We start from the raw sequence: 27,563 nt of genomic DNA on the forward strand, positions 1-27,563 counted from the left end.
TTGGACTAACTGACAACATTTTTTTTTTTGCTGTTGTTGTTGTTATTAAAATGTCAAGGGTTCATAAATATATGAATGTTTTCACTGTCTTTAGTCTAAGAAATGCATTAAGAGAGAAACCTGTAAAACAGCTTTGAGTGCTGAGAAAAAGAAATGTATGAATATTACAACAATTATATTTGAAAGCATATTTACTTTCTTATACCTTAATTGGTTGGTTGACAATTTTAAAAGTAATTAAATAAACCTAGTAGATAAAGGCAAGTAGAGTATTTGCTGAAACAATTTAGAATCCAGTGTTAATGTATAGTCATACATAACAAATAACATAAATCTATACTTCAAAAGCTGGAATGAAAAATAAAAAAAACTCTTAGCAGCTTTTATGAAAACATAATAGATTTCACTGATGGTATAACAGCAAATTAAAATTAAATTACTTATTTTATAAAACATGATTCAGTTACATAACATATGGAAAACATTAATTTCAATAATCGTAGTTGAATTTTGTTGGATAGGATGCTTTTGCTATAATAAATCCTGGGACTCACAGAATTCTTATTAACCCATAAAGCCGAACACTCAGCATATAATACTGATTACAACACTCTCACAAAAGCACATTGATCTACACAGCTTAATCGACTATGCAAATATACTCCACATAAGAATAATAATAAAAAAAACATGTATGTGTACTAAATATGTACACTATTTAGATACAGAACCTTTAAATGCAAAGTGCAATGAAATGGCACTAGGTTCTGCTGCTCACCCCACACACCAATTCCCTTGTGAAATGATACATCATTGCTACTTTTCCAGACTGACCTCTGATGGAAACATATGACTCAGATTTGCAAAAACAATATCCTGTAAAGTTACTGAGTGACTAGTCTCCCATGTGATGCTGCCAATATCAACAGGTTGGTTTTGTAACCCCTTGCCATAAGGTACAGCCATAGAGTACCTGGAATATACACTTGCATTTTCTGTCTGACACCTAAATATCCGTAATGCTAACACTTTCACCTTTTTGACAGTTAATTAGGACATCTTTTTTATTTGACACCTCAAATGACACGTTGTATTAATTTAAAGTGCAGGAAACATCTAAGCATATGCAAATAACATATCTAGGTTACTGGAACATTTAGCCATATTTACAGTACGTATCTATGGGAAGCAAAGCTTAAGAAAACTCCTATCCTGATTGTAGTGTTTTCCATCAACGTGTTAGATCAGATTGAAAAAGAAAACTGCATAACGTGCACATTATATAGTTTGATGATCACATAAGACGAAGGGATGCTTTTTCTCTCAGTCATCTTGTGTTACGAAACGAAGCTCGGGCTGTTTCACAACAGGGTGGCCCGTCAAGCCGCCAGCCAATGGGAGCAGCCCCTGCCAATCACGTGGTCTCTATTTATATAATGTCATAGGGTCATACACTAGTCTAGCCTTATGTCACTGCATGTAATGTCCAGGTGCAGTCCAACTAAGTAGTTGATTTATTTTTGTTTTGCAGGTAATAACAGCAGAATACTCCATTTAAACCGTTTGCTAGCTACAGTTTCACTGGATCTCACTAACGGCGCCCGGAACGATGTGCTGGATTTGCTTTGGTGATTCACATTGCCCGTAGATGCCACCTATTTCAAACAAAAAACACCCGAAGTTTATGATTGACAGACAGCAGTGTGCATGAATGACCAAGGACTTGGGGTCTAGATCAGAAAATAAAGACCAAAGATAAACGGATATCTTGTTTTGGGGTTGACGAGGAACTTGAGCCTGGATGTCAATGCCTTTGTTTGAATCTTAACAAAGAAACAGTCTGGGCAGCTCCTACTGTACCACCTCCACCATGTAGATCAGTCTCGTCGCATTGGGACGGATGTAAGTGGTTTATGCTGAAATTGTAGTGACAAACTTGTTACCAGCAAATACATGTCGCTTTTTCTCTTCAGTCTGCGTCTGAAACCCGGAATTTGCACTTCTGCGTGAACCCGTCCCAGCTGTTTGCGGGAGCTGCAGCTCACTGAGCGGCATGGACCTCCTGTCCTGCCCGCTGTGCCAGGCTGTGCTGTTCGAGCCGGTGACCGTGTCCTGCGGCCACTCCTTCTGCAAGAGATGCGTGGGGACGGGTCTGCCTTCCAAGTGCCACATATGCAAAGAGAGGTTAAAACTAAGGGACGTGAAACATGTCAGAAATAACGTTGTGCTGTTTAGTATCATTGAAAAATGCTACCCAGAAGAGACCAAACTGAAGTGCCATTTGCAGGACTTACTTAAAAACTGCGAGTTTACAGCAGCTCTACGGATTGCAGACGAAGGACTGGAACTGGGTAAGATTTTATTGAATATATATAAAGTAACAAAATGGGAAGTACAGTTATGCAACCCGCAAGGTGTCCAGTTAAAAAAAGACATTGTATAACAGCACGCCCAATTATGCAATTTAGCTTAACACACTATATAATATGGTGATAGCATTGTAGACACACACTTCCCAGCATTGTTTTCAAATTAACCTGGGGAGTAGATCTCATAAAAATGAAAATGTGTGTGTGTGTATGTATAGCAGCCTATAGCGTATATATTCATTATTGTTTTCCAGTTAGCAATGCTAATTCTCAAGAGAATTATATGTGTGTTTCCTGAGGGTTACAAAAATAATTAGAAGGAAAAAAAAGTGTTTTGATTTCAATTCACAGTCCACTCTGTTTGTTTTCATCCATTACTATCAGTGTTAAAAGATAATAAGAAAAACATTTGATGACAAAAACATAGACAAAATAGTTTCCTATTATCTTGTTTAATCATATGTTAAATGCACCAATACAATAGCAATGACAACAACAACAACAACATCAACAAAAACAAGTTAAAGACAATTTTCAAATACTACTGCTATTACCACCAGTACAACCAGTAATAATAATATATGAATTATACATTGTATAATCGGTTCAGGAAGCAAAAGGAATAGAACAAAGTAAAAGTAAAATTAAACTAATATTTGTATTTAGATTAGTGCAAAGATAGGCATGGCATGGTGTTATGTGATGTCAGTTTTTCTTCCTGGTAAAGAACAGGAAGAACAGCAAGAACTCACAATGGTGTTTGATACAGTACCTGGAAGTTCCTACATAGCTCCTAAAGGTATACCAGTACTCATATATGTGAGCAAGTATTATAAAATCTATAATGTTGTATGAGAAGTAGTGAGGGATACCGATCAGGGCTCTGGACTCTGGAGCTCTAGGTCTCACATGGGGGACACTGCTGTCAAAATAATATGATATATTGTAACAATTGTAAATCACACTGTATAAGGGCATCTGCTATGAAATGTAACAATAATAACGAGTATCAGCAATGGCTTTATGATAGTACAGCTTTTACTTGTTTGTGATATACAGAGTTTTAATGTGAACTCAAAGAAGAACTCATATTCTAAGGTATTAGTCGAGTGGCTCTTTTATGCAATAAATCCATTCACATTTTTTTTCTTTAGATTTCAATTTCAATTACAGGACTCTGAAAAACACTTCCTACTTACCTCCACACTAAATGGTGTTACCAGTGATATGATTACAAGTTCACTTAATTAGCTTTTATGGTTTGTTTTAATTTCCAGGATAATACTTTTCTGTTTAGAGTAAAACATACTGAGGCTATTTTAAATATACTATATGAGGGCAATCCTTTGTGTATCTAAAAACTAAATGATACAGTGTATGAGTTCAGATTTATACATACCTGTTCAACATATGAATACAATTTCTGGGTGCAATAAAATGTGTTTTCTATGGTGTACTAGGGACATGTGCTGCCATTAGGTGATAGCATTTGCTCACACACACCTTTTCTCTGCTTTTATAAGTTCTGTTTATCATTGGCACCACTTGCTCTGGTGCTATGATGCAATGGTGAATAAGGCTTCAGCCCAAAGAATGTGACCTTGCTTACCTCTGATACAAGCTGCTCTACCCATGTGCAGAGTTACAAAACATTTTGATGGCCAAGCCTCAGTAGCAGTATAAACCCAAATGATACATTCAGCAGTCTGATGAACTGAAAGGTTTCACACCACTGTTCCTTTAAATAATTATATTTAAAAAGTAAAACAACTATTTATGTGTATTTGCTGAGTTTAAAATTGTCTTTCCCTACCTTTGCATTCCCTGAAACAAGTATATGCCTTTGGTCATAGTCATGAAGTGATACTGAAATGCAGTACATCAATTGTTCTGCTTCTAAGAATTTTTTTTTATATGTAATCCACTCTATTCATGCAAATTTGAAATTAGATAAGGTTCATTTGAGGACTTTAGGGAGATTGTTGTTGTAATGGGTGGTGGTGATAAAAATAGTAAGTTTACTTGCCATTCAACCTAGACAGGTCAATGCGAGTTATTTTAAGTCTGATAGACTCTGAGTAATGGGACTTAAGCAGCTGTGTTATGTCACTTAATTTAAACCAAAGTTTGTATCCTGCACAGATACAGCCCTGTGCTCTAATTGTGTGGTATGTGCTTTAGCCTATGTGCTTTATGTTCACTTTAATATATAGTATAGAAAGGAATTATACTTTATATTTATATTATACTTTAGATTTATTTTCTGTTAAAGTTGATCTGTTTTGAAATAGTTTAGTTCAATTTGAATTATATAAAACAAATACTAATTTAGTTACACATCTTTGTGTTTCCTTTATTCTAGGTAAATCTCAGTAACACACTATAAAATATTTTCACATTTACACACATACATATATATATATATATATAAATTCTTGCAATGTATGTGTGTGTCATGTGTGTGTATCTCACTATGTAAATATTTTCTGAGACAGTCCAGACTTGCTTCATGGTGGTGATATACTGTTAACTCCTTAAGCAGACTGTTAATCATATATATATATATATATATATATTTGTGTGTACATTTTAATTATAATAATGTGATATAAACCTATTCGGGGAACGTGTAAAATGTTACAGTTCGTAAGTGAAAGTGTTTAGTTTGCAGAAACTCTAATAAATAATGTGTTGTGTACTTTGTGCACTGGCTGAAATGAGAAGTGCGCATGTCTTCTCTTGTGTAACACACTCTCAGATTACGTTATGTAAAGAACTGGTTCTGTGCTGAAGAAAATGGCATGGTGCATTTGTATTGGTTCTTTTTGCTCCACATAATCTGGTAGCACTATGTAATGCAAACTTTTTTTGTGGTCTACTATAGAGTTTCTATTTTATTTTGAAGCATCACAAAATAACAGAATGCTAATGCAAATTTCCTTTTGGACAGCTGCCATTAGGCCTACTTCCTGCTGAATGGGAAAACCACTGTTAGTTTAGAAAGTTATGTCACTGTATGAGGGAGGAACTTGCCATCTTAGCTTGTTTCCACTTTTTAAGGAAAATGTGCTTTTAATGAATAGAAAGAAAAATCTTTGTTAATATAGACTAATAACAGAAAGTGTGTTATACAAGAGAAGACATGCACACTCCTAATTTCTGAGGACATTTAAGGTCGTACCCCTTTAAAGATTTTTTTTTTCAAAGAGATGTAATTGAATCTTAAAGGTTGTACTCTGTATTAATGAATGGCTTGCTTACCATAACAGTATATTAAGAGAATGCAGCAAGCAAAATTCTGTTGTCCTGAACATTTTTTACATTGTAGAGAATTGTATGTATTATCTCACTATTATTTTGCAATGTAGAAAATACAGTGACATTAAGTATTGTGAAATATCCAGAAGAGTTTTCCTTCTCTTTGCAATATATTACAGTTCTGTTGTATATTTATGACATGCTGTATCTGCATTAATAAGATCACACTCTAGTGTGTAAGTTTACTGATTTTCTTCTGAATAATGAGAAGAAAAAATATATATATATACACAAATTAATTTGAAAGGAAATTCACCTCAAAATATGTTTTCCCTCACAATATTGCATGAAAATCACAATGGAAATTCTGTAATTTGATTTATTACTGCACTAAAATACCCCACTGGCCAGAACAGTTTGGCATTTTGTAATTTGTAGCACGTCTACATTTTCATCAAATCACCCTTACAAGCCTCCCCCTAGTGGTAATGGAGTGTAAAACGGGAGGGTTTTTGTACAGGAACCATGACTGACTGGGATGGCATATAGACCACAGAAACCAGCTTGTCTCTTTGCAATAGATTTTATGTACTGAAGAAAATCTTTGAACTGCTCATCTAAAATTATTAAATGAAATCTCCTCCTCCTCCTACAGCACCTAATGATGTCAGTCTGCGAATGTCAAGGGCAGAAGCCAACATGGGACTACAGTGCTTTACTGACGTACTGGAAGATCTGGATGTATTATGTAAAACACGGCCCACGTGGACTGAGGTGAGGAAACAACATCTAATTATCTTTTCAAGAACTGTCACAAATGCAAAATGCAAATCCAAAGGAATACATTAGCTCTGTTATTAGATCAACCCAATATTCCTACCCTTCCTTTAAAACAGTTTAACAATTATTATGACTTATTGATCTATGTAAAGATTGTGGAAACTGGTAAGATTCCACCTGTTTGAAAAGAGATTAGAGAGTGGGGGTGCAAATGTTTGACACCTGCTCTATAGAAACTGGTGGATTGACAGTCAAACATCTAGACCTACATATCTGCTGCCCTAAACTGAGTTATTTTTCACATTACCTAATGTAATATTCATTGTCAAAGTGTTTTTTTTTTTAAATAATAGTTTCATCTGATTCATGATTAAGTTAACTAGATGTGGACTAATCACATATTTGTCCTTGGAAAGTGGATACTTGCCTTAAACAGAAACCCCCCTCCCAAATACCCACAAATCTTTAACTCTTTTAAACCGTTCCTGCGATTAATTAGATCATTACTTTTTTTTTCTTTCTTAGGAGTTAAACAAGCAGAAAGCATGTAATGTATTAATCATGTACTTCATGGATGATGACTTTATTGAGCTCTATTTAGATGTGATATTTACCTTGCCTGCAGCAATAAGGATAGAGCTATCTTACCCTTGAATGTAATTGAAGTTGTCAACCATACTTCAGGTTGATAACGTTATCATATACTTATATAATCCCAGAAGAATTACCTGGCATAGGGCACATTAAATTGGTTTTGTATAATAATGTTATGTAGATGCTTTTGGGCTTGTCAAGGATTGGAATAGGAACAGAGAGAAAAGGCAAAGGGATTCTTGAAGTAAAACACCCTTTTTAATATATATATTTGTTACTATTAATTAAAACAAAATGCATGTCATAGCATTCATGGTACGAATACAAGTGCATTCTTGTGTTCTATATAAAATCATTCACCTAGTTTCTCCTTTTTTTCTGTTTAGGGTTACTTTCGAAAAGGGAATGTATTTGTGGAAATGGGACAAAAATCAGAGGCTTTGATTCAGTATCATCACTGTCTCCGACTACAATTGGAATGTGCTCCTGCCAAACAACAGATACAGAAGGTAATTTTTTTTCATTCCCTGAATTAATGAACTTCTAATTTAAGTGGCAAAAGAATGACATGATACTGAGAAAAAAAAGGGTGATGATACTACTGAAAATAGAAGAAGAAATACAAGAAGTATTTGAAAAGATCTTAAATCATTCAACTAGTATTTTGAAGATGGATAATTTAATTATTTAGATATAAGAAAGAGAAAGAGAATAAACAATTGAAGGAGAATGCTGATTGATGTATTCTAATAATGGTTTTCTTTTAATATACCAAATCACCTAATTTTTTCAATCTTCAGATACTGAACACAGATGGTGTCCCCATTCCTGAGGATATTGAAGACTTACTCAAAGTCGTCTCAATCCATATGAGAAACTCTAGCCCAGCAACAAGCTCTATGAACACTGTGAGTGAAAGCACTCATCTGGCCCAGCTCCTGGAAGTGGAGAGCAAGCAGGTCAGCTGAACTTTCCGGTCTAGTTGTCAGTCCGTTCCCGGTATCAATCAAGCTGAAAATATGATTTGAACATCTTTCCCTGCTCACTTTTCCCTTACAGAATCCGTGTGAAATAAACCAAGCCAAGAAAGCTGATTGCTGCATCAGTCTGTGTCAGGCGGTCTCTTTTCTACCAGGAAGAGAAGCAGCAGATGATCAAATGATGAAAAACGAGGGTGAGCTGTAAAGTAGTGCTAAGTATATCTGAATTAGAATTTCTGTGGTTTGTGGAGTTTAGCTTTCTAAAGGCTATAATTAATCTGATACAAACCAGAACGGATCCAAATTTCTACATTCCTATACATAGTAGTGTAAGATATACACTCACCTAAAGGATTATTAGGAACACCTGTTCAATTTCTCATTAATGCAATTATCTAACCAACCAATCACATGGCAGTTGCTTCAATGCATTTAGGGGTGTGGTCCTGGTCAAGACAATCTCCTGAACTCCAAACTGAATGTCTGAATGGGAAAGAAAGGTGATTTAAGCAATTTTGAGCGTGGCATGGTTGTTGGTGCCAGACGGGCCGGTCTGAGTATTTCACAATCTGCTCAGTTACTGGGATTTTCACGCACAACCATTTCTAGGGTTTACAAAGAATGGTGTGAAAAGGGAAAAACATCCAGTATGCGGCAGTCCTGTGGGCGAAAATGCCTTGTTGATGCTAGAGGTCAGAGGAGAATGGGCCGACTGATTCAAGCTGATAGAAGAGCAACTTTGACTGAAATAACCACTCGTTACAACCGAGGTATGCAGCAAAGCATTTGTGAAGCCACAACACGTACAGCCTTGAGGCGGATGGGCTACAACAGCAGAAGACCCCACCAGGTACCACTCATCTCCACTACAAATAGGAAAAAGAGGCTACAATTTGCACAAGCTCACCAAAATTGGACAGTTGAAGACTGGAAAAATGTTGCCTGGTCTGATGAGTCTCGATTTCTGTTGAGACATTCAGATGGTAGAGTCAGAATTTGGCGTAAACAGAATGAGAACATGGATCCATCATGCCTTGTTACCACTGTGCAGGCTGCTGGTGGTGGTGTAATGGTGTGGGGGATGTTTTCTTGGCACACTTTAGGCCCCTTAGTGCCAATTGGGCATCGTTTAAATGCCACGGCCTACCTGAGCATTGTTTCTGACCATGTCCATCCCTTTATGACCACCATGTACCCATCCTCTGATGGCTACTTCCAGCAGGATAATGCACCATGTCACAAAGGTCGAATCATTTCAAATTGGTTTCTTGAACATGACAATGAGTTCACTGTACTAAACTGGCCCCCACAGTCACCAGATCTCAACCCAATAGAGCATCTTTGGGATGTGGTGGAACGGGAGCTTCGTGCCCTGGATGTGCATCCCACAAATCTCCATCAACTGCAAGATGCTATCCTATCAATATGGGCCAACATTTCTAAAGAATGCTTTCAGCACCTTGTTGAATCAATGCCACGTAGAATTAAGGCAGTTCTGAAGGAAAAGGGGGGTCAAACACAGTATTAGTATGGTGTTCCTAATAATCCTTTAGGTGAGTGTACACTACTTTGCAAAAGTTTTAGGCAGGTGTGAAAAAATGCTGTAAAGTAAGAATGCTTTCAAAAATAGACATGTTAATAGATTATATTTATCCATTAACAAAATGCAAAGTGAATCTGCATCAAATCCATATTTGGTGTGACCACCCTTTGCCTTCAAAACAGCATCAATTCTTCTAGGTACACTTGCACACAGTTTTTGAAGGAACTCGGCAGGTAAGTTGGCCCAAACATCTTGGAGAACTAACCACAGTTCTTCTGTGGATTTAGGCACCTCAGTTGCTTCTCTCTCTTCATGTAATCCCAGACAGACTGGATGATGTTGAGATCAGGGCTCTGTGGGGGCCAAACCATCACTTCCAGGACTCCTTGTTCTTCTTTACACTGAAGATAGTTCTTAATGACTTTCACTGTATGTTTGGGGTCATTGTCAAGCTGCAGAATACATTTGGGGCCAATCAGATGCCTCCCTAATGGTATTGCATGATGGATAAGTATCTGCCTGTACTTCTCAGCATTGAGGAGACTATTAATTCTGACCAAATCCCCAACTCCATTTGCAAGGAACCTCCAGCATGCTTCACTGTTGCCTGCAGACACTCATTTGTGTACCGCTCTCCAGCCCTTCGGCAAACAAACTGCCTTCATTTCAAATTTTGACTCATCAGTTCAGAGCACCTGCTGCCATTTTTCTGCACCCCATTTCCTGTGTTTTCATGCATAGTTGAGTCGCTTGGCCTTGTTTCCACGTCGGAGGTATGGCTTTTTGGCTGCATATCTTCCATGCAGGCCACTTCTAACCAGACTTCTCCGGACAGTAGATGGGTGTACCAGGGTCCCACTGTTTTTTGCCAATTCTGAGCTGATGGTACTGCTGGACATCTTCCGATTGTGAAGGGAAGTAAGCATGATGCGTCTTTCATCTGCTGCAGTAAGTTTCCTTGGACGACCACTGTGTCTACAGTCCTCAACGTTGCCCATTTCTTTGTGCTTCTTCAAAAGAGCTTGGACAGCACATCTGGAAACCCCTGTCTGCCCTGAAATTTCTGCCTGGGAGAGACCTTGCTGATGCAGTATAACTACCTTGTGTCTTGTTGCTGTGCTCAGTCTTGCCATGGTGTATGACTTTTGACAGTAAAAGTCTTCAGCAACCTCACCTTGTTAGCTGAGTTTGGCTGTTCCTCACCCAGTTTTATTCCTCCTACACAGCTGTTTCTGTTTCAGTTAATGATTGTGTTTCAACCTACATATTGAATTGATGATCATTATCACCTGTCTGGTATAATTGTTTAATCATACACCTGGCTATATGCCTACAAAATCCCTGACTGTGTGCAAGTGTACCTAGAAGAACTGATGCTGTTTTGAAGGCAAAGGGTGGTCACACCAAATATGGATCTGATTTAGATGTTTCTTCTGTTCACTCACTTTGAATTTAGTTAATTGATAAATATAATCTATTAACATGTCTATTTTTGAAAGCATTCTTACTTTGCAGAATTTTTTCACACCTGCCTGAAACTTTTGCACAGTACTATATGTACTCACACAAATATATTTGCAGACACATATACATGATTTATGTGAGCCTGTGTTCATCAATTCGTTTCAAAACTGATGAATGTGTATGATGGATTTTCTTATAAAGATCAAATCTAATACAGTCAACTGTGTCTCGAAAACATAGGTGCCACGGTTACTACAGAGAGCTGCGACCAGACCCAGAACTCTCCTCTTAGTATCCTGAGTGTGTCTGAATTTGAATGCCCCCTGTGTATTAGGTAAGCAAACTTTCAAGGGTCAAGTACTACCATATTAACTTTGCAGTAGGATTTTCTGTAGGATCATGTTTAGAAATCTAATCTTCACAATTAATATTTGTATACCTGATACACTATATATTTAAATTAAACACTTTGTTAGGTATTATTAGATATATGCTGTCAATTTAGTGTTGCAGGCAACATTTTAAATAGCTTTTGCATATTTTTTTTAGATTATTCTTTGTTCCTGTAACAACACCCTGTGGACATACCTTTTGCAAGAACTGCATTGAACGAAGCCTGGACCACAATTTACGCTGTCCACTCTGCAAGCAGCAACTCCATGAGGTATTGTACTTGCTATTTTGTAAATTGTAATTATTATTATATTATGATAAGAATATAACATATAAAAAAAGCATGGCTCAAAACCTTGTTATTTGAATGATGAGGTTTTAAAGTTTAAGCACAATTTATTTGATCAAATTTACAGACGTGCTCAAATGTGTTGGTACCCCTCCACAAAAAACGAAGAATGCACAATTTCCTCTGAAATAACTTGAAACTGACAAAAGTAATTGGCATCCACCATTGTTTAATCCATATTTAATATAAATCAGACTTTGCTTTTGATTTTGTTTTTCAACATAATATTGTAAATAATTCAATGAAAATGGCATGGAGAAAAATGATGGGACCCTCAACCTAATATTTTGTTGCACAACCTTTAGAGGCAATCACTGCAATCAAACATTTTCTGTCGCTCTCAATGAGACTTCTGCATCTGTTAACAGGTAGTTTGGCCGACTACTCCTGAGCAAACTGCTCCAGCTGTCTCAGGTTTGACGGGTGCCTTCTCCAGACTGCAAGTTTCAGCTCTTTCCTTAGATATTCGATAGGATTCAGATCAGGACTCATAGAAGGCCACTTCAGAACAGTCCAATGTTTTGTTCTTATCCATTCTTGGGTGCTTCTAGCTGTGTGTTTTGGGTCATTATCCTGTTGGAGGACCCATGACCTGCGACTGAGACAGAGCTTTCTGACACTGGGCTGTACGTTTCGCTCCAGAATGTCTTGAGATTTCATTGTGCCCTGCACAGATTCAAGGCACCCTGTGCCAGGCACAGCAAAGCAGCCCCAAAACACAACCGAGCCTCCTCCCTGTTTCACTGTATGGTGTTCTTTTCTTCAATAGCTTCATTTTTTTCGTCTGTGAAAATAGAGCTGATGTGATTTGCTAAAAAGCTTCATTTTTGACTTATCTGTCCAAAGGACATTCTCCTAGAAGGGTTGTGGCTTGTCAATACGCATTTTAGCAAATTCCAGTCTGTCTTTTTTATGTTTTTCTTTCAAAAGTGGAGTCCTCCTGGATCTTCTTCCATGGAGGCCACTTTCACTCAAAAAGTGACAAATGGTGCAATCAGAAACTGATGTACCTTCACCTTGGAGTTCAGCTTGTATCATTTGGCAGTTATCCTTGGTTCTTTTTCTGCCATTCGCACTATCCTTCTCTTCAATCCGGGGTCGATTTTCCTCTTGCGGCCGCGCCAAGGGAGGTTGGCAACAGTTCCATGGACCTTGAACCTCTTAATAATATTTGCAATTGTTGTCACAGGAACATCAAGCTGCTTGGAGATGGTCTTGTAGCCTTTACCTATACCATGCTTGTCTATTATTTTCTTTCTGATCTCCTCAGACAACTCTGTCCTTTGCTTTCTCTGGTCCATGTTCACAATGACTACTTTCCTCCATGTAAATAGGTTGAATGACTGATTACAAGATTGGAGACATGTGCGATACTAATTAAAGAAACAAATTAGTTTGGAATATCACTATAATCCAATTATTGATGATCTTTTCTAAGGGGTACCAACAAATGTGTCCAGACCATTTTAGAATACCTTTCTAGAATGAGCAATAATTCATCTCTTCATAGCTTCTTTGCTTTATTCTATGACATATTATTATTATTTTTGTTATTTAGCTGACGCTCTTGTCCAGGGCAACTTACATCTCTACCCATTTATACAGCTGGGCATTTTACTGGAGCAATCTAAGTGAAATACCTTTGCTCAAGGGTACAACAGCACTGCCTCACTCGGGATTCGAACCCACACCCTGCCAGTTATGAGTACAGAGCCCTAACCAATACTCCACAGTGCTGCCTTACCAAAGGCATGCAAGTATATATGATGCAATAGCTTTTAATTTCATCACTGTTCAGGAGGAATTAAGCATTATTTCAATGAGCTCTAAGGGTACCAACAAATTTGAGCACGTCTGTATATTTATTTTCTTCATGAATGCTTTCTCTTCTCTTTCTACAGTACCTTAAAAGCAGGAAGTACAACCATACCTTTTTGATTGAGAGTATTATGACTAGGCTGTTTCCTCTTCAGCTTGCGGAAAGGAAACAAGTTCATGAAGCTGAGATAGCTGAGCTTTCAAAGTAAGTATTGCTTTGTCTCAATACACAAAAAAAGTCAATAAGTTTATGCTTGAATAATATCGTTACAATATAATGCAATTTGCCAGGAAGACTAATTTTAGAAGTTATGTTTCTTATTAAGATACTTTAAAAGATCACATATTTTTCATTTTCAGTTTAACAAAGAATATTCCCATCTTTGTGTGTACGGTGGCCTACCCTGGAGTTCCTTGTCCTCTGCACATATTTGAACCCCGGTACCGGCTTATGATGCGCAGGTGTATGGAGATTGGCACAAAGAAGTTTGGCATGTGCACCTATGAACATGGCAAAGGGTAACGTTCACTCCATTTTACATTAAACATTATAAGGAGTCAGTTGGAGTACAGCTGACAAAACCTCATGGTTGATTTAAAGATTTAAATGTTTAATTTATAAAATCAAAGTACAATTAAAGTACTAAAAGCGTGTTCTGTTTTGTTTTGTGTTTCCTTCAGGTTTGCAGACTATGGTTGTATTTTAGAGATCTTGGGTTTGGATCTCCTTCCTGATGGCAGATCCTACGTCGACACAGTAGGAGGGAGCCGCTTTCGAGTCCTCAAAAGAGGCCAGAGAGATGGCTACCATACAGCAGATATAGAGTACATTGAAGATCAAAAAGTAAGCTTTACAGTCATTTACTAATAAAGTATACCAGCATCACAACTTATTTGTGTTATGACAAAGGTATTGGAGGGGGGTTGTGTCTATTTAACTGTTTAAGTGCAATTTTACAGGGGCTCAGCTCATACCAAAATGTCCTTAAATTCAACTTTACTATATAATGTCAATTTGTGAGTCTTTCCTAAATGTTAGTGTCTTGAAGGAATATGCTTAAAAGAGAATACATGCTTATTTGAAGATTTATAAGGGAACTTTTATTGTATTATTTCAGGATCATTATTAATTATTACAGACCTGATGTTTCAAAACATCTGTTTCAGAAACACCTTCACAAAGATTTTAAAAGGGGATGGTGAAGGTGAATCAGAAGCACATGTATTTAATTAAAGTTTGTTTTGTATTTTTTTCTTCATTCAACATATAGCTTGGTTTGTTCTTGTTCTTGTTCACTGTACAATCTTTCATATTGTGTATGATTATGAACTGTAACGACAATCATGTTAGTATTTCAGATTTACTGTGCATGCCAAAACTTCCCACAATACTTTACCTTATTATCCTTATATATAGGATTTAAGTGAAGACATAACTGCCATGTGAATTAGAAATGCAAAAAAACAAATACCAAACGAGGTTTTCATAACTCTACTGTGCTGTGTTATGCAACTCGAGAAAAATATGCCAGCCAATTACTCATGTCAGAAGCAGTGAGTGCACACTGCACTGGTATAAGGACTTTTTTGGTGTCAGTAACCTTTGAGGTTTGTCTGTTTTGGCACAGGTGGAAGGAGCAGAGCTGGAGCTTGTACAGTGTATGCATGACAGCATTTACCAGCAAGCCCATGACTGGTACCACCGACTGAATGATAGAATCCAGGACCAGATCAGCAAGCAGTACGGCCCCATGCCCAACAGGGAGGATGATATTCAGGTTACATTTTGAATCTTGATTTTTATTGGGGGTTATTCATGACATAAAATGTGTGGAAAAACTGCGTCATAATTTTTAGACAAGGCCTAACAGTTTAATTTCATTATTGATCAAGTTCCATCCTGAATGCAGTTTAAATCCCCAACACATCATTTCAGAAATGCATGCATGGTAACATTCACTCTCGTCTCCTCTGCAGGCTTCCCCCAATGGGCCTTCCTGGTGTTGGTGGCTGCTGTCAGTGCTGCAGCTGGACCCTGCCTACCAGACCACCGTGCTGTCCCTGACATCCCTCAAGGACAGGCTGGGGCACATTCGCATTGTTCTGGAGTACTTCTCACAGAGCTAAGCCAAGGGTGTGTGTATCTGAGGACGCAGACAGTCCTTTATTAACCTGAAGTGCTGCTTCCGGAACGCTTGGTTTAAATTTAGGAGCCTTATTGTTTATCTACATTTTTTGTTACCTTTTGATAACATAACATTCACCTCATTATCACCAGTTGTGTCACCAATCTTTTGTTCATATGGAAGGCACTGAGAGGTCATTCAGTTTGTAACTTTCTTGAAGTCTGGGTTTAGGCAAGAACCCCAGGGCCTTTAAAAAAAAAAAATATATATATATATATATGTTTATGTTTAAAGATGAAAGCTGCTGTTTTTTTTGTACAAAGGATAAGCATTTGGAAAATCCTGAAACTAATAATGAATATTGGATTACAGACAGAGTTTCCCCAGCCATGTCAGGTTTTACAGGTGAAAAAAAGTAGTACCTTTCCCCAGGTTTGAATATCCATAAAATAACTTTAAGTTGTACAATACTAATTTACTTTTAACCATCTCTTATACAATACCCAGCAAAACAGATTTTGGGCCAAATATTATTATTATCCACAAATCAGCAGAACAGACAAGTGAGACTGATTGTTGTTTCAGAGCTTATTGTAGATTCTAGTTTCTTGATGCAAATAAAATTCAGTGTAAAAGGGTAATTTGCATGTACATTGGTACAGCAAACAAGCACACTTCATAGAATATGTTTAGTAAATAGACTATTTAATTAAAATAGCATTGCCATGGGAACTCTGGGTTTTAATCTTTTCATTAATGTGGTTGCCTTGGTGATCCAGGCCTTAATATTTGGTACAATACTAAAATATGTATTTTTCCCCTTATGTTTCTGAAGCACATTCCATGGAATACCGAAGTGAAAAGCATGTAATTCATACTGGGAAATGGGTTCAGAGATGTTTATACAATAGGTGCCATATGTATGATTGCATTAAGAAACACAATATGAAACTCCTGAAAACTAAAAAAACAAACAAACTTTTAAAGTCATTACCATATTAGATAACCAGTTTTATTTGAGAACACTTTCCTGTGTGTATTTGTCTGTTGCTGGCTAATTCCTTTTACGTTTTAGTTAAGATGTTTCTACAGATTTTTTTAAACAATTTTCTTTGGTTGTTTGAATGGATAGATTTGTCTAAATAATACAATTTAATTGTAAAAATACAGGACCCTACTGTAATATCCAATTAACTGTTATAGCAGATATGTATCCCTATTAAAAAGATCTGAGAAGAAACTGAAATAACCTAGAAAATCTAGAAAATACTTGTTTTCTCATGCGTTCTTCATCAGTGGTTATTATTACTACTACTACTACTTATAATACATTTTCAGATGGTATTTAAAATACTTAATTAATGTATATTCTTTACATGAATAAGACCTTATTTTGCCAAATTTTAGCTGCAAAGAGATCTTACTGTCTTTACTTTTTATCACTTAATTGTACACTCACCTAAAGTATTATTAGGAACACCATACTAATACTGTGTTTGACCCCCTTTCGCCTTCAGAACTGCCTTAATTCTGCGTGGCACTGATTCAACAAGGTGCTGAAAGCATTCTTTAGAAATGTTGGCCCATATTGATAGGGTAGCAATCTTGCAGTTGATGGAGATTTGTGGGATGCACATCCAGGGCACGAAGCTCCCGTTCCACCACATCCCAAAGATGCTCTATTGGGTTGAGATCTGGTGACTGTGGGGGCCAGTTTAGTACAGTGAACTCATTGTCATGTTCAAGAAACCAATTTGAAATGATTCGACCTTTGTGACATGGTGCATTATCCTGCTGGAAGTAGCCATCAGAGGATGGGTACATGGTGGTCATAAAAGGATGGACATGGTCAGAAACAATGCTCAGGTAGGCCGTGGCATTTAAACGATGCCCAATTGGCACTAAGGGGCCTAAAGTGTGCCAAGAAAACATCCCCCACACCATTACACCACCACCAGCAGCCTGCACAGTGGTAACAAGGCATGATGGATCCATGTTCTCATTCTGTTTACGCCAAATTCTGACTCTACCATCTGAATGTCTCAACAGAAATGGAGACTCATCAGACCAGGCAACATTTTTCCAGTCTTCAACTGTCCAATTTTGGTGAGCTTGTGCAAATTGTAGCCTCTTTTTCCTATTTGTAGTGGAGATGAGTGGTACCCGGTGGGGTCTTCTGCTGTTGTAGCCCATCCGCCTCAAGGTTGTACGTGTTGTGGCTTCACAAATGCTTTGCTGCATACCTCGGTTGTAACGAGTGGTTATTTCAGTCAAAGTTGCTCTTCTATCAGCTTCAATCAGTCGGCCCATTCTCCTCTGACCTCTAGCATCAACAAGGCACAGGACTGCCGCATACTGGATGTTTTTCCCTTTTCACACCATTCTTTGTAAACCCTAGAAATGGTTGTGCGTGAAAATCCCAGTAACTGAGCAGATTGTGAAATACTCAGACCGGCCCGTCTGGCACCAACAACCATGCCACGCTCAAAATTGCTTAAATCACCTTTCTTTCCCATTCAGACATTCAGTTTGGAGTTCAGGAGATTGTCTTGACCAGGACCACACCCCTAAATGCATTGAAGCAACTGCCATGTGATTGGTTGGTTAGATAATTGCATTAATGAGAAATTGAACAGGTGTTCCTAATAATCCTTTAGGTGAGTGTATATTCTATTAAATTACAAATGCCTGAACAATATGATAACAATTTTTCAATGAGAGAAAATTCAATCATACTGATGTTCATTAATCCTGTTGAACATCCATATCCTAGCATATTCTAAAGAGGCAAAAGCTGAGGTTAAAAATACAGTAATTTATCCATTAACAAATACACCTGGATTTATTGTGCAAAAGCTGTATTTAGTAGACATACTGTAGGATTCTAAGACTTTATTTTCCCTGTAGTTGACCCAAAAGTAAGATGTGCAACTTTCCTACAGTTGCTTAAAGACAAATTCAAACACTGATTTCCTTACTATTTTAAATGGAAATTCAGTGTTGTTGTCCTGATGGAAACTATCTATAATTAATATAGATATAGCAAGGAATCTTCTGGTTGTTGTTTGTAATAATATATACAAGATATTTTACAATATGAATTATCCCACCATGACTGTGGCTACACAAAATAAATTAATATGTAAAGTAAAATAATTACCTTCATGTTTACATCCAGCAATTTTCATTCAGTGCATTCATTCAGCAAATCTCTAGTGATACATGGCTATATTTTCAAAGCTTGATAAACTATATTCAATGAAATGACATAAATCTTGAGAGATTGTATTAAAATTCACAAAGAGGAAAAATTAAACTTTCCAAAATCTAAATAACATGGTATAACTCGAGTGACAAACAATACCACAAATATACTGTGACAGGTCACTCAAGTACAACATGGAATTTGTAAAGCGATGACATTTTGATGTTTTGTTTACAATGCTTTGATGAAATGCATCTCTGCATCATGCTACAGGAGCTAAAGCCATGCCATAAGTACCTTAAATAAAAAAAGCTTTTATTTCAATCAATAGTAACCTTTTATAGCTTCAAATAAAATACACTTTATTGATTGATGCTATGTAGCAGATGGGTACATAATTGTACTGGGGACTAGGAATGTTTATAACACTATCCTATACATGATGACAGTAATTTCATAATGCTAGAGAGGAATTCAGGAATATCATTAGATAATCACAAAATTAAAATTAATTCCTTGGAGAAATGTAACCTTTTTTTTCTCTGTGTATGAAAATGTAAAGCTAAACCTAAGATTCCTTTTGGCTTCATCCAATTTGTCTATTATAAAAATGTCAACAGGAAGTTTTAGTATACAATAAAAGCACCTGTTTCAGCAAATGGCACCTTAAACAATCATTATTAAAATCTGAGCAAAACAGAATTGCCAGGGCACATGCAATAATCTGTTATGCTACAATGTACATATACATTAGAGTCATTCAAGTTAATGTCAGTTGGGTATTAATGCTTTACAATAGTGTTTTACTTTGTATGCCTTTTAATAACAAGGAGGAGACATGTATGGAGGTTTGGGCTACATGTCAAAATAATGCCTAGAGCATTAGTGAAAACAAAATGATTTTGTTTCGTGAATATTGGATAGGTTTTGTAGATAAGTATATTTTAAGCTTGAATCTCTTAATAATAACCTCTACCTTGTTTATGCTTAAATACCAGAACATATACACCTAAATGTGTTAATACATAGTGCTTGAGTAATACTGATAATAGCATTAAGAGCATAATTTCAGTTACAAGAGACCAGGCAAAATTACTGGAGCATTAAAGTTTTGTTTTTCATATTTTTTTAAAACTTTTTTTGGTTTACATGTGTAACATCTTAAGAAGAAGAATTATTTAAATAAATCACTAAGCATTTTTTGCATTTTACATGTATGTCTCATGGAAATTAAGAAATGTCTTGTGGAAACATATTTTATTTACAGAAAAGGGATACTTTAAGGCAGGGGATTTAATCGATTGGATTAATCAGATTGACACACTTGCCATAAATATAAAAATTATCAGGAAAAATAAAATAGAAAACCATTAAATGGGAAGTAATAGCATATAGCATGCATGCACTTTAGGAATAATCACTGAAAAGTGAGATAATAATTATTTTTATTACATTTGATAATGGATTAGTCGGCCCTAAACGATTAAAACCCCTTCTCTTGATATATATTTTTGCACACTGCAATTCAAATTTGCATGTCTTTTTAATGTTCAGGGATGTTTTCTGTTCGATGTACATTGGAATTACATTTTTTAATAATAATATATGTTATATAAGTAAACATTGTTATGCTTAATACACTTCCTGGACCAACTTCATATTACATATTAAATCAGGTAGAAAATATTGTAGTTAGTATTTGCTCAAGTGCTTTCATGTTATTGGATGTTAAATATTGATGATTATGTTATGTTCACATGATGAATTTTGAAGTGAGAAAATAACTGAAATAAGTTTGCCTGGTGTTTGAAAGAATGTATTTATTTCAATGTATATCTTCAGGTCTGCATCTTTTGTTGAGGTATAAACCTCTGGTATGTGTTGTATGTGTTCTGCACATTACACGTAACACTTTAAGGCCATGTAAACTTTCACTTACAATATCTAATAAAACGTTTTCAAGCATATTTTATATGTATTTTCTACTTACTATTCAATTTCTTTCAGTCTAATCTGTACAAATAATGTACTGGCATTTCAGTTTTGTACAGTATAAATTACAATCATTTAAAAATTAGTGTCACATATTCAGCAAAATAAATAATCGGGATGGAAGAAAATTTCACTAGCTGTTTTCTTTTAAGATAAATACCAAATGGGTAGTTTAGCCAAGTTAAAAGTTAACACATACTTCTTATTTATTTATAAATATATTTATATGAACCTAATGATAACGGATATGTAATAAAACAAGGTTATTTGCTAGACAGACTTTTACATTTTTTTTAAATTAATTGTGACAGCTGTTGAGAGGCATTTTGTACCTGCTGTATCCACTTAGAAGCAGATGTCATCATTAATACTTTAGTTTTGATCATTAGTCAAGTTGTTGCTTCATTACTAAAATTGCTTCTTGTTGTATCATGCATCAGAGTGTCTAATGATGTCAGGGTTTGGCAAACTAAAGTTTTGATTGAAGTCCAAAGTGCCAGAGCTCTCCAATTGTTAGAATGTTGGAAGAGCTAATCAATTCAGCACAACACCTGATCTTTCCAGATTGATGACATAACCAAAACACAGGCTTATTCATTAGATGTCCTGGAAAAGGTTTTAAGAAATAAAATCACACTTCCAGCACCATTAAGTGCCTACAAACTATGCACAGACATTCTGAAAACAAATGAATCAAGATATCAACAATGGGAAAAGCATTGTCCCAACAGCCCTCTGCCAATCACAAATAACTCTCACAAATCCACAATGGAGTGCTCATGAGCAGTCCAGTATTTTATGTTGCATTACCAGCTCCATTACAACAATGACTACAATAAAATGAGGGTAGTAAAAATCACCATTGTGTTTTTGTGTTGAGGCATTAGAATCTCTTGCCACTAGAGGATGCAAACATATTCTTTGGTATCCTGTACGTTTCATTTTTCCATTTGCCAGAGGGACAGACTGACAGGCAAAGTGTTTTTATTCACAATTAAGTATGTGATGAGTACCTCAAGCAACATTTCACTGGTGCTTTGTTTCCTGTCTTGAATAATGATCACACAGGGTACCCTAACTGTACCTGGAAGAATTCAGTGAATTGGTAAACCTACACGGCTGTATCTGCTCCTGGGGAGGTGTTGATCACCAGAATTTAGCCTCTGTCAGTCAGATTCAGACACTTATAATTACGTATAACTGTTTTGTTGCTCTGTACTGTACACCTGTTCTGAGCCAAAACCTCTCAAACGACTGAAATCTGTCAGCTTGAAGATTTATTTTAAGCAAATTATATAATTATATTGCAGTAAACAATTATTTTGCTTTATAGGTAATTACTTATTGTGTAGGCTATCATAAATTTGATACTTAGTGCTATAAGGTACTTTCATCTTAAATTCTACAACATAATCAATTAAATGTATTTATTCAAAATACTTTCTGAATAGATTCCTTTCAAATATTTTTTTTTAATATTATGAATAAAGCTGTCATTTTGTTACTTACTCCTGCCTTTAACTAGCTCAATCCAAATAGATTTTTTGTGTTTATGTTTATACCATTAGAAGTTGACTGATGCTCTGGGTGGAATTTTTTTTTTAAACCATTATTTAATCTTAATTGTGATGTCTCACATATAAAGTAAAAAATAGAAAACATCTTCAATGCCCTGCTCATTTTGGAAATGTCATGTTCTGTCTCAGGGGAATCACTTCCTGCAGAAGATCTAACCCGTGACCCTACTAAAACCCCATCAGCAGTAAGCACAGACAGAGTTAAAAATCATTGAAAAATCGTGCTAGATCTTCACGAGATAGAATGGCTGATTTACTCATGTCCAGTAGATGGCAGTGTGGTATTGAGCTCTGTGCTTACAAAAAATACCAATTTCAGAAGTATATAAAAATGTACACAAACATATATGACTGTACACATATAGAAGTGATATAAGAAGCCACAAATGGAGTTAAGGAAGATTGGAAAGGCCTTTATTACTGAAAGAGAGAGGAGTTAGAGTCTCATGCTTCATCTGCACTCGTGCCACACAGGTCTTTTATACAGTAAATACCCATGAGTCAGCAATCACTAAATATTGTGATTTTAACATCTTTGCTTTACAGGAGGATTAATATAACTCATTCTCCTCATACGGAGAAGATATAATGTTTACAATTCACTTTTGTATCAGGAGTGTTTGCAGAAAAAATACTTCATGTTTCAAGAAAGTGATTTAATCTATAGCTGTATTGATGTAGTAGAGTGTAACTGGATGGTGGCAGTGCCTGCTGGAAGAATGTTTTTAAAATAATCACAAAGTGATGTGGCAACATGTCCAGCAACAAAGATCTGAAGATTGTTTCTTTATACACAATGTGACCAGGTAGGGGTATTGAACAAGTCAATCAGATGTGGCCTAGATTAAATCCTTGGATCAATCTTTTTATTAATGAAATGCATAAGAAAAAAATGGACTCTTGTTTATAACATCTGTGCTTTTCTTATTGAACCATTACCACCCAGTTACAACCAGTTGCATGGCTGCCTATCAGAGTTTTCAGTTGGGTAATTACAAAACAGTAGTAACATTTAAAGGTAACTTCACATCAGCCATATTGTGATTACCTTTAGTTTTAAAATTACAATTTAAAATGCCACCTCCATATTCAGCAAAGTTATAACATCGACAGCATTTCACTACACCCTTATGAGAGTTTATATACTATGGTAATAACTAGACCAGAATTATTCTACCTCCTTCCAAGGCATCTGTGGATTAATTAGGAATTGGCCTTTCTATTCCAAGGCAGATACAAATCAATTTTAATTTGTCTCTGAAGAAAGGAGACAAGATGTGAATGTGTATTGCTTTCTTGTCTTGTTTGTCTATTGTTGCCGCGGCAGCTTGTCTGTAGGAAATGTAGATGTTCCTTTCATGACTCGGCGAGTGCAGCACAAGAAAGGTAACTGGAGAATTGTGTATGTGAGCCATTAAAACAACAAAAAATGGCTGATTGTGTTTGCTGTTTGGCCTGTCTTACATTTCAGTTGTATGAGAAAGCCTTTTCCATGTAGAACGATGGCTTCAAGGATGAGTGACTGCTTTGTTTATGTTATGCGTAGTACATATACTTTATGCTTAGTTGACTTTACTGTAATTTCAGTGTAATTTTAATGCCATTCTGCCATCCACTCTATCTAAAGAACAATATTTCTGTACCTGTAGGAATATCCATATCCCCCCCCCCCATTAGAGACTGCAAGTACATATTGTAATTCTTTATGACAGTACTATCAGCATTAATAGAATTGTATCTTAACAGGCTTTACATTTAACAACAGGTTAACAGTATCACAAAATGAAATTCGACACCTGGGGCTCAAGGAGCATGGCACTGAATAAAAAGACAAAGTTACCAATAAGCCATCTGCTCTTAACAGTTTTCCATAAAATTTGATCCAATGGCTCATTAAACAGTTTATTGATTATTCATAAAGAGATCAGCTTTAAAATGAGGATTATGAAGTTGAAAACAAAACAGGATTTCTGGTGTATCGGAAATGTTTAACAATATCGTAATATTATCAGGGGGAAAAGAAAGCTGAGAGATTAAAAAGCAGAAAAGAAGCCATGTTTCTAATATGCTGCAGATGTTACTCTTACAAAATAAACAAGGCCAATTGGCTTTAAACCTATCTTTTCTAGCAGGGAAATCCCTGGGCTGTAGTTATAGTCCTGAAAAGCAGATCTGTAGAAGAGTCAGGCAAACAGAGTCCACCAAATGCAATTCAAAATACGCAGAATCTTAACCTACTTATTACCACTCTGAATGTTAACCCACTTTTAGGACAAACCCCAAGCAAATGAAGTTGTGCCTTGTTTGACTGACTAGACTTCAGGATACTTCACACTAGCAAAGCTGTCATCCCCCATTAAAGTCACATGATCATGATGCTGTAGTATTTTTCATTTTTTCCTGAGGTGCATAAAACAAACAAATGAGGTTGGCCTTGTACATGGCAATACAGAACAAGTCAATGCACTATATCTGTGTATCCTTTAAATTTGTTTCTTTTCCTCAGATTTCCATCTCTCTGCTTGTTCCTTTGTCTCGTCCTATATCCCCTCTCGTCCACTCCACTCATCTACTGCCAGACAGAAAGCCATACTTTCCTCTCACCTTCCTACCTCCTGCACCATCAGTATTTAACACAAATCTGTCTGTAGACAGACAGAAATTATACTGTGCAGTCTTACACTTAAATTAGACTTAATTGTCTCATTAAAGAGAACATTATTTTGTTAAATGTTACAGAGTACAATGAAACATGATCTTCTAGCAAATTGCTTTACCTACTTCCACTATGAGCTATGCATTCATTCTTACTTCTCCTTGCTTTGTGTTTGATCCTTGTACAGGTTGTTTAACATAGACCGTGTAGATCTTCAAAAACAACAAACAGCCCGTATGATACAATAAAAGATATATACGAAAGCGTTTTAATATTTCCATAATGTTTATTTCTAAAGCAGGAAAAAGTAAAAATCTAGCAGAACAAATGCAATATATACAGTATCCAGTAGATGGAAACATCCACTCAACAAATGTCTATTGTCTTGGTTTGTCAGTTTATACTGCAATTACATAAGTCCATATATAAAACTGGTCCAAGCAGAGTTTGTAGATATAAAGTACATTCAAGTTTTTTTATTACATGTGCTATATACTGATTTAGTTGAATTGGTCTCAAGATTTAATTTACATTCTTTGTGTCATTCAAGCTCACAGTAAAACCTTAGTTCCCATACATATTATTGCTGCATATAGAAGATAACATTGCTGTAGAAGAAGGTTGTTTAATTTAGAATTTGCATGGAGAATATATATATATTCTAATAATTATATATATTGTAGCGGGTGAGGGGTAGGGGCATCTGGACTTTGTGGGTAGGTGAGGGGGAAACCCGTCAACACACACAAACAGGGGAAAGTGGGTTGAAGTCCGTCGTTTATTTACAATTCGCATCCAAATCCGTGTCGTTCACCAACTACTGAGACAAAAGCGAGAAAAGCTTGTGGGTAATTATAGCCCAGGTGTAATGGGCTGCACCTGTGCTCTGGTCTTAAATGAGTGTGGGAACCCCAGGTGTGTCTGCTCTGCTGCTCTCTGGAAAATTCCAATACACTGTCCAGGGTCCTGACACGGGTGTAGAGCTGCCTTGGAAGGCCTCCTACTGCTGTCCATGGTCCTGTGTGTCATAAAAGAAAGAAGCTGAGCAGGCACATAACAATGGTCAATGACCTGCCCCCTTGTCCTGCTACAATATATGTAATATTAATGATTATTATTAATATTTATTTTAAAGACTTCATTAGGTTGAATGTAAAGGTGGATGGATATGCATCTTTGGCATTGCTTTACTGCTTATTTAGTTCTCCAACTCATGTTAATTCATAAGAGTGGATAATAACACTAGAAGAAGAAGCAACTAGGGAAACAGTTTCAGAATACATACAACTGAACTGAGCATGTCTTGCAGCAGAGACTAAAGAACATCAATAATAGTGATGCTATAAAATACTCTAACTTGAAATTTCAAAGAGGTGCTGACATGGAGGGATGAAAATCAATCAGGATAGTTTAGGACACACCTCCCAGAACAACTTATACTGAGAATAAAATACCTACATTGTTATTTTCTGAAATAGTATCAACATTTCTCATATCTATATGACGTAAATGCTCACCACAAGCTCCTTTTTTAATCAAGGTTTTAAGGTGGTGAAGGTGAAATCAATATATTTGCAACACTTAACCACAGATGAAAAGCAGAACTACAAATCAGTTAGGCGCCAGTATGCTTGAAAAATAAATTAATACATTTCAGTTGAGGAGAAAATCAAAACAAAAATATCTGTAATTATCGGGTCACAAGAAAATTAATTATAGTGCTGTCATTGCCTGTTAATTGTTGTTGTTATATCATTAGACAGTTATGTGACAAATTCATCAGTCAATCAACGAATCTACTTTTTCTTAATACCGACAACGGACAATTTCTTCAAGCAAGTGATAGATTTCTTTTAAAGCAAATTTTTGCCTGATTCCTGCACAAACTTTGCTGAGAGCTCTAGAGCTGCGGCTATAACTCAGCTGTTGGTGTTCAGACTGCATTGGAAAGTTGTCTCTCATAGCAGAAATATGTAAAACATAGCTAAAATACATACACCAAAAGTCTTAACATACTTAAAGTGAACTGGGGGTATACTGTATACACTTTTAAAATGGAAATGTGTGTGACATTCTCCCTACAGAATTATTTGCACTTAAATGGAGCAGCACATCTTCATAAATTCTAAAAGTCTCCGGTTTAAACTTCTAAAATTAAACATTTTCGTGGGAAATGGTTCAATGAATACAGTAAGCAACTTAATTAATTGCTCTTTATTAGGACAGGAATATGAATTTAACATGACTTTTGACAGCAACACTACAGCACTTTTAAGGCAGTTCAAGTACAGTACATGAAGTGATTAATCATGTTGAATTAGTATTACCTGAAGTGGCCTGCCTTTGTCATCTAAGTTATTAATTATGAATCCATGCACTGATGCCATGTTAAAAACATATTTGAAATTCCTCCACATTTTTTTTTTGTAATACACAGTGTGACACCTTTTAGGCCATTC

The 27,563-nt window shown here is 36.2% G+C and overlaps 1 protein-coding gene across 2 annotated transcripts; it reads left to right on the forward strand.

Moving 5' to 3' along the window:
• The first annotated feature begins 1,449 nt into the window (after positions 1–1,449).
• Positions 1,450–20,846, forward strand: lonrf4 (LON peptidase N-terminal domain and ring finger 4). Of its 2 annotated transcripts, XM_066716822.1 has the most exons (13): positions 1,450–1,902; positions 1,974–2,351; positions 6,283–6,401; positions 7,388–7,510; positions 7,802–7,960; positions 8,061–8,175; positions 11,229–11,322; positions 11,538–11,652; positions 13,632–13,753; positions 13,909–14,067; positions 14,230–14,392; positions 15,177–15,326; positions 15,526–20,846. In XM_066716822.1, exons 2-13 carry the CDS (start codon positions 2,054–2,056, stop codon positions 15,673–15,675), a joined length of 1,767 nt encoding a protein of 588 aa, XP_066572919.1. In that variant the 5' UTR covers positions 1,450–1,902; positions 1,974–2,053; the 3' UTR covers positions 15,676–20,846. The 2 variants fall into 2 exon arrangements, with proteins under 2 accessions (XP_066572919.1, XP_066572918.1); XM_066716821.1 differs by having other exon boundaries at positions 1,450–2,351.
• The last annotated feature ends 6,717 nt before the right edge of the window (positions 20,847–27,563 follow it).

Source organism: Amia ocellicauda, chromosome 11 (genome assembly GCF_036373705.1).
Source record: "Amia ocellicauda isolate fAmiCal2 chromosome 11, fAmiCal2.hap1, whole genome shotgun sequence".
Taxonomy (NCBI): Eukaryota; Metazoa; Chordata; class Actinopteri; order Amiiformes; family Amiidae; genus Amia; species Amia ocellicauda.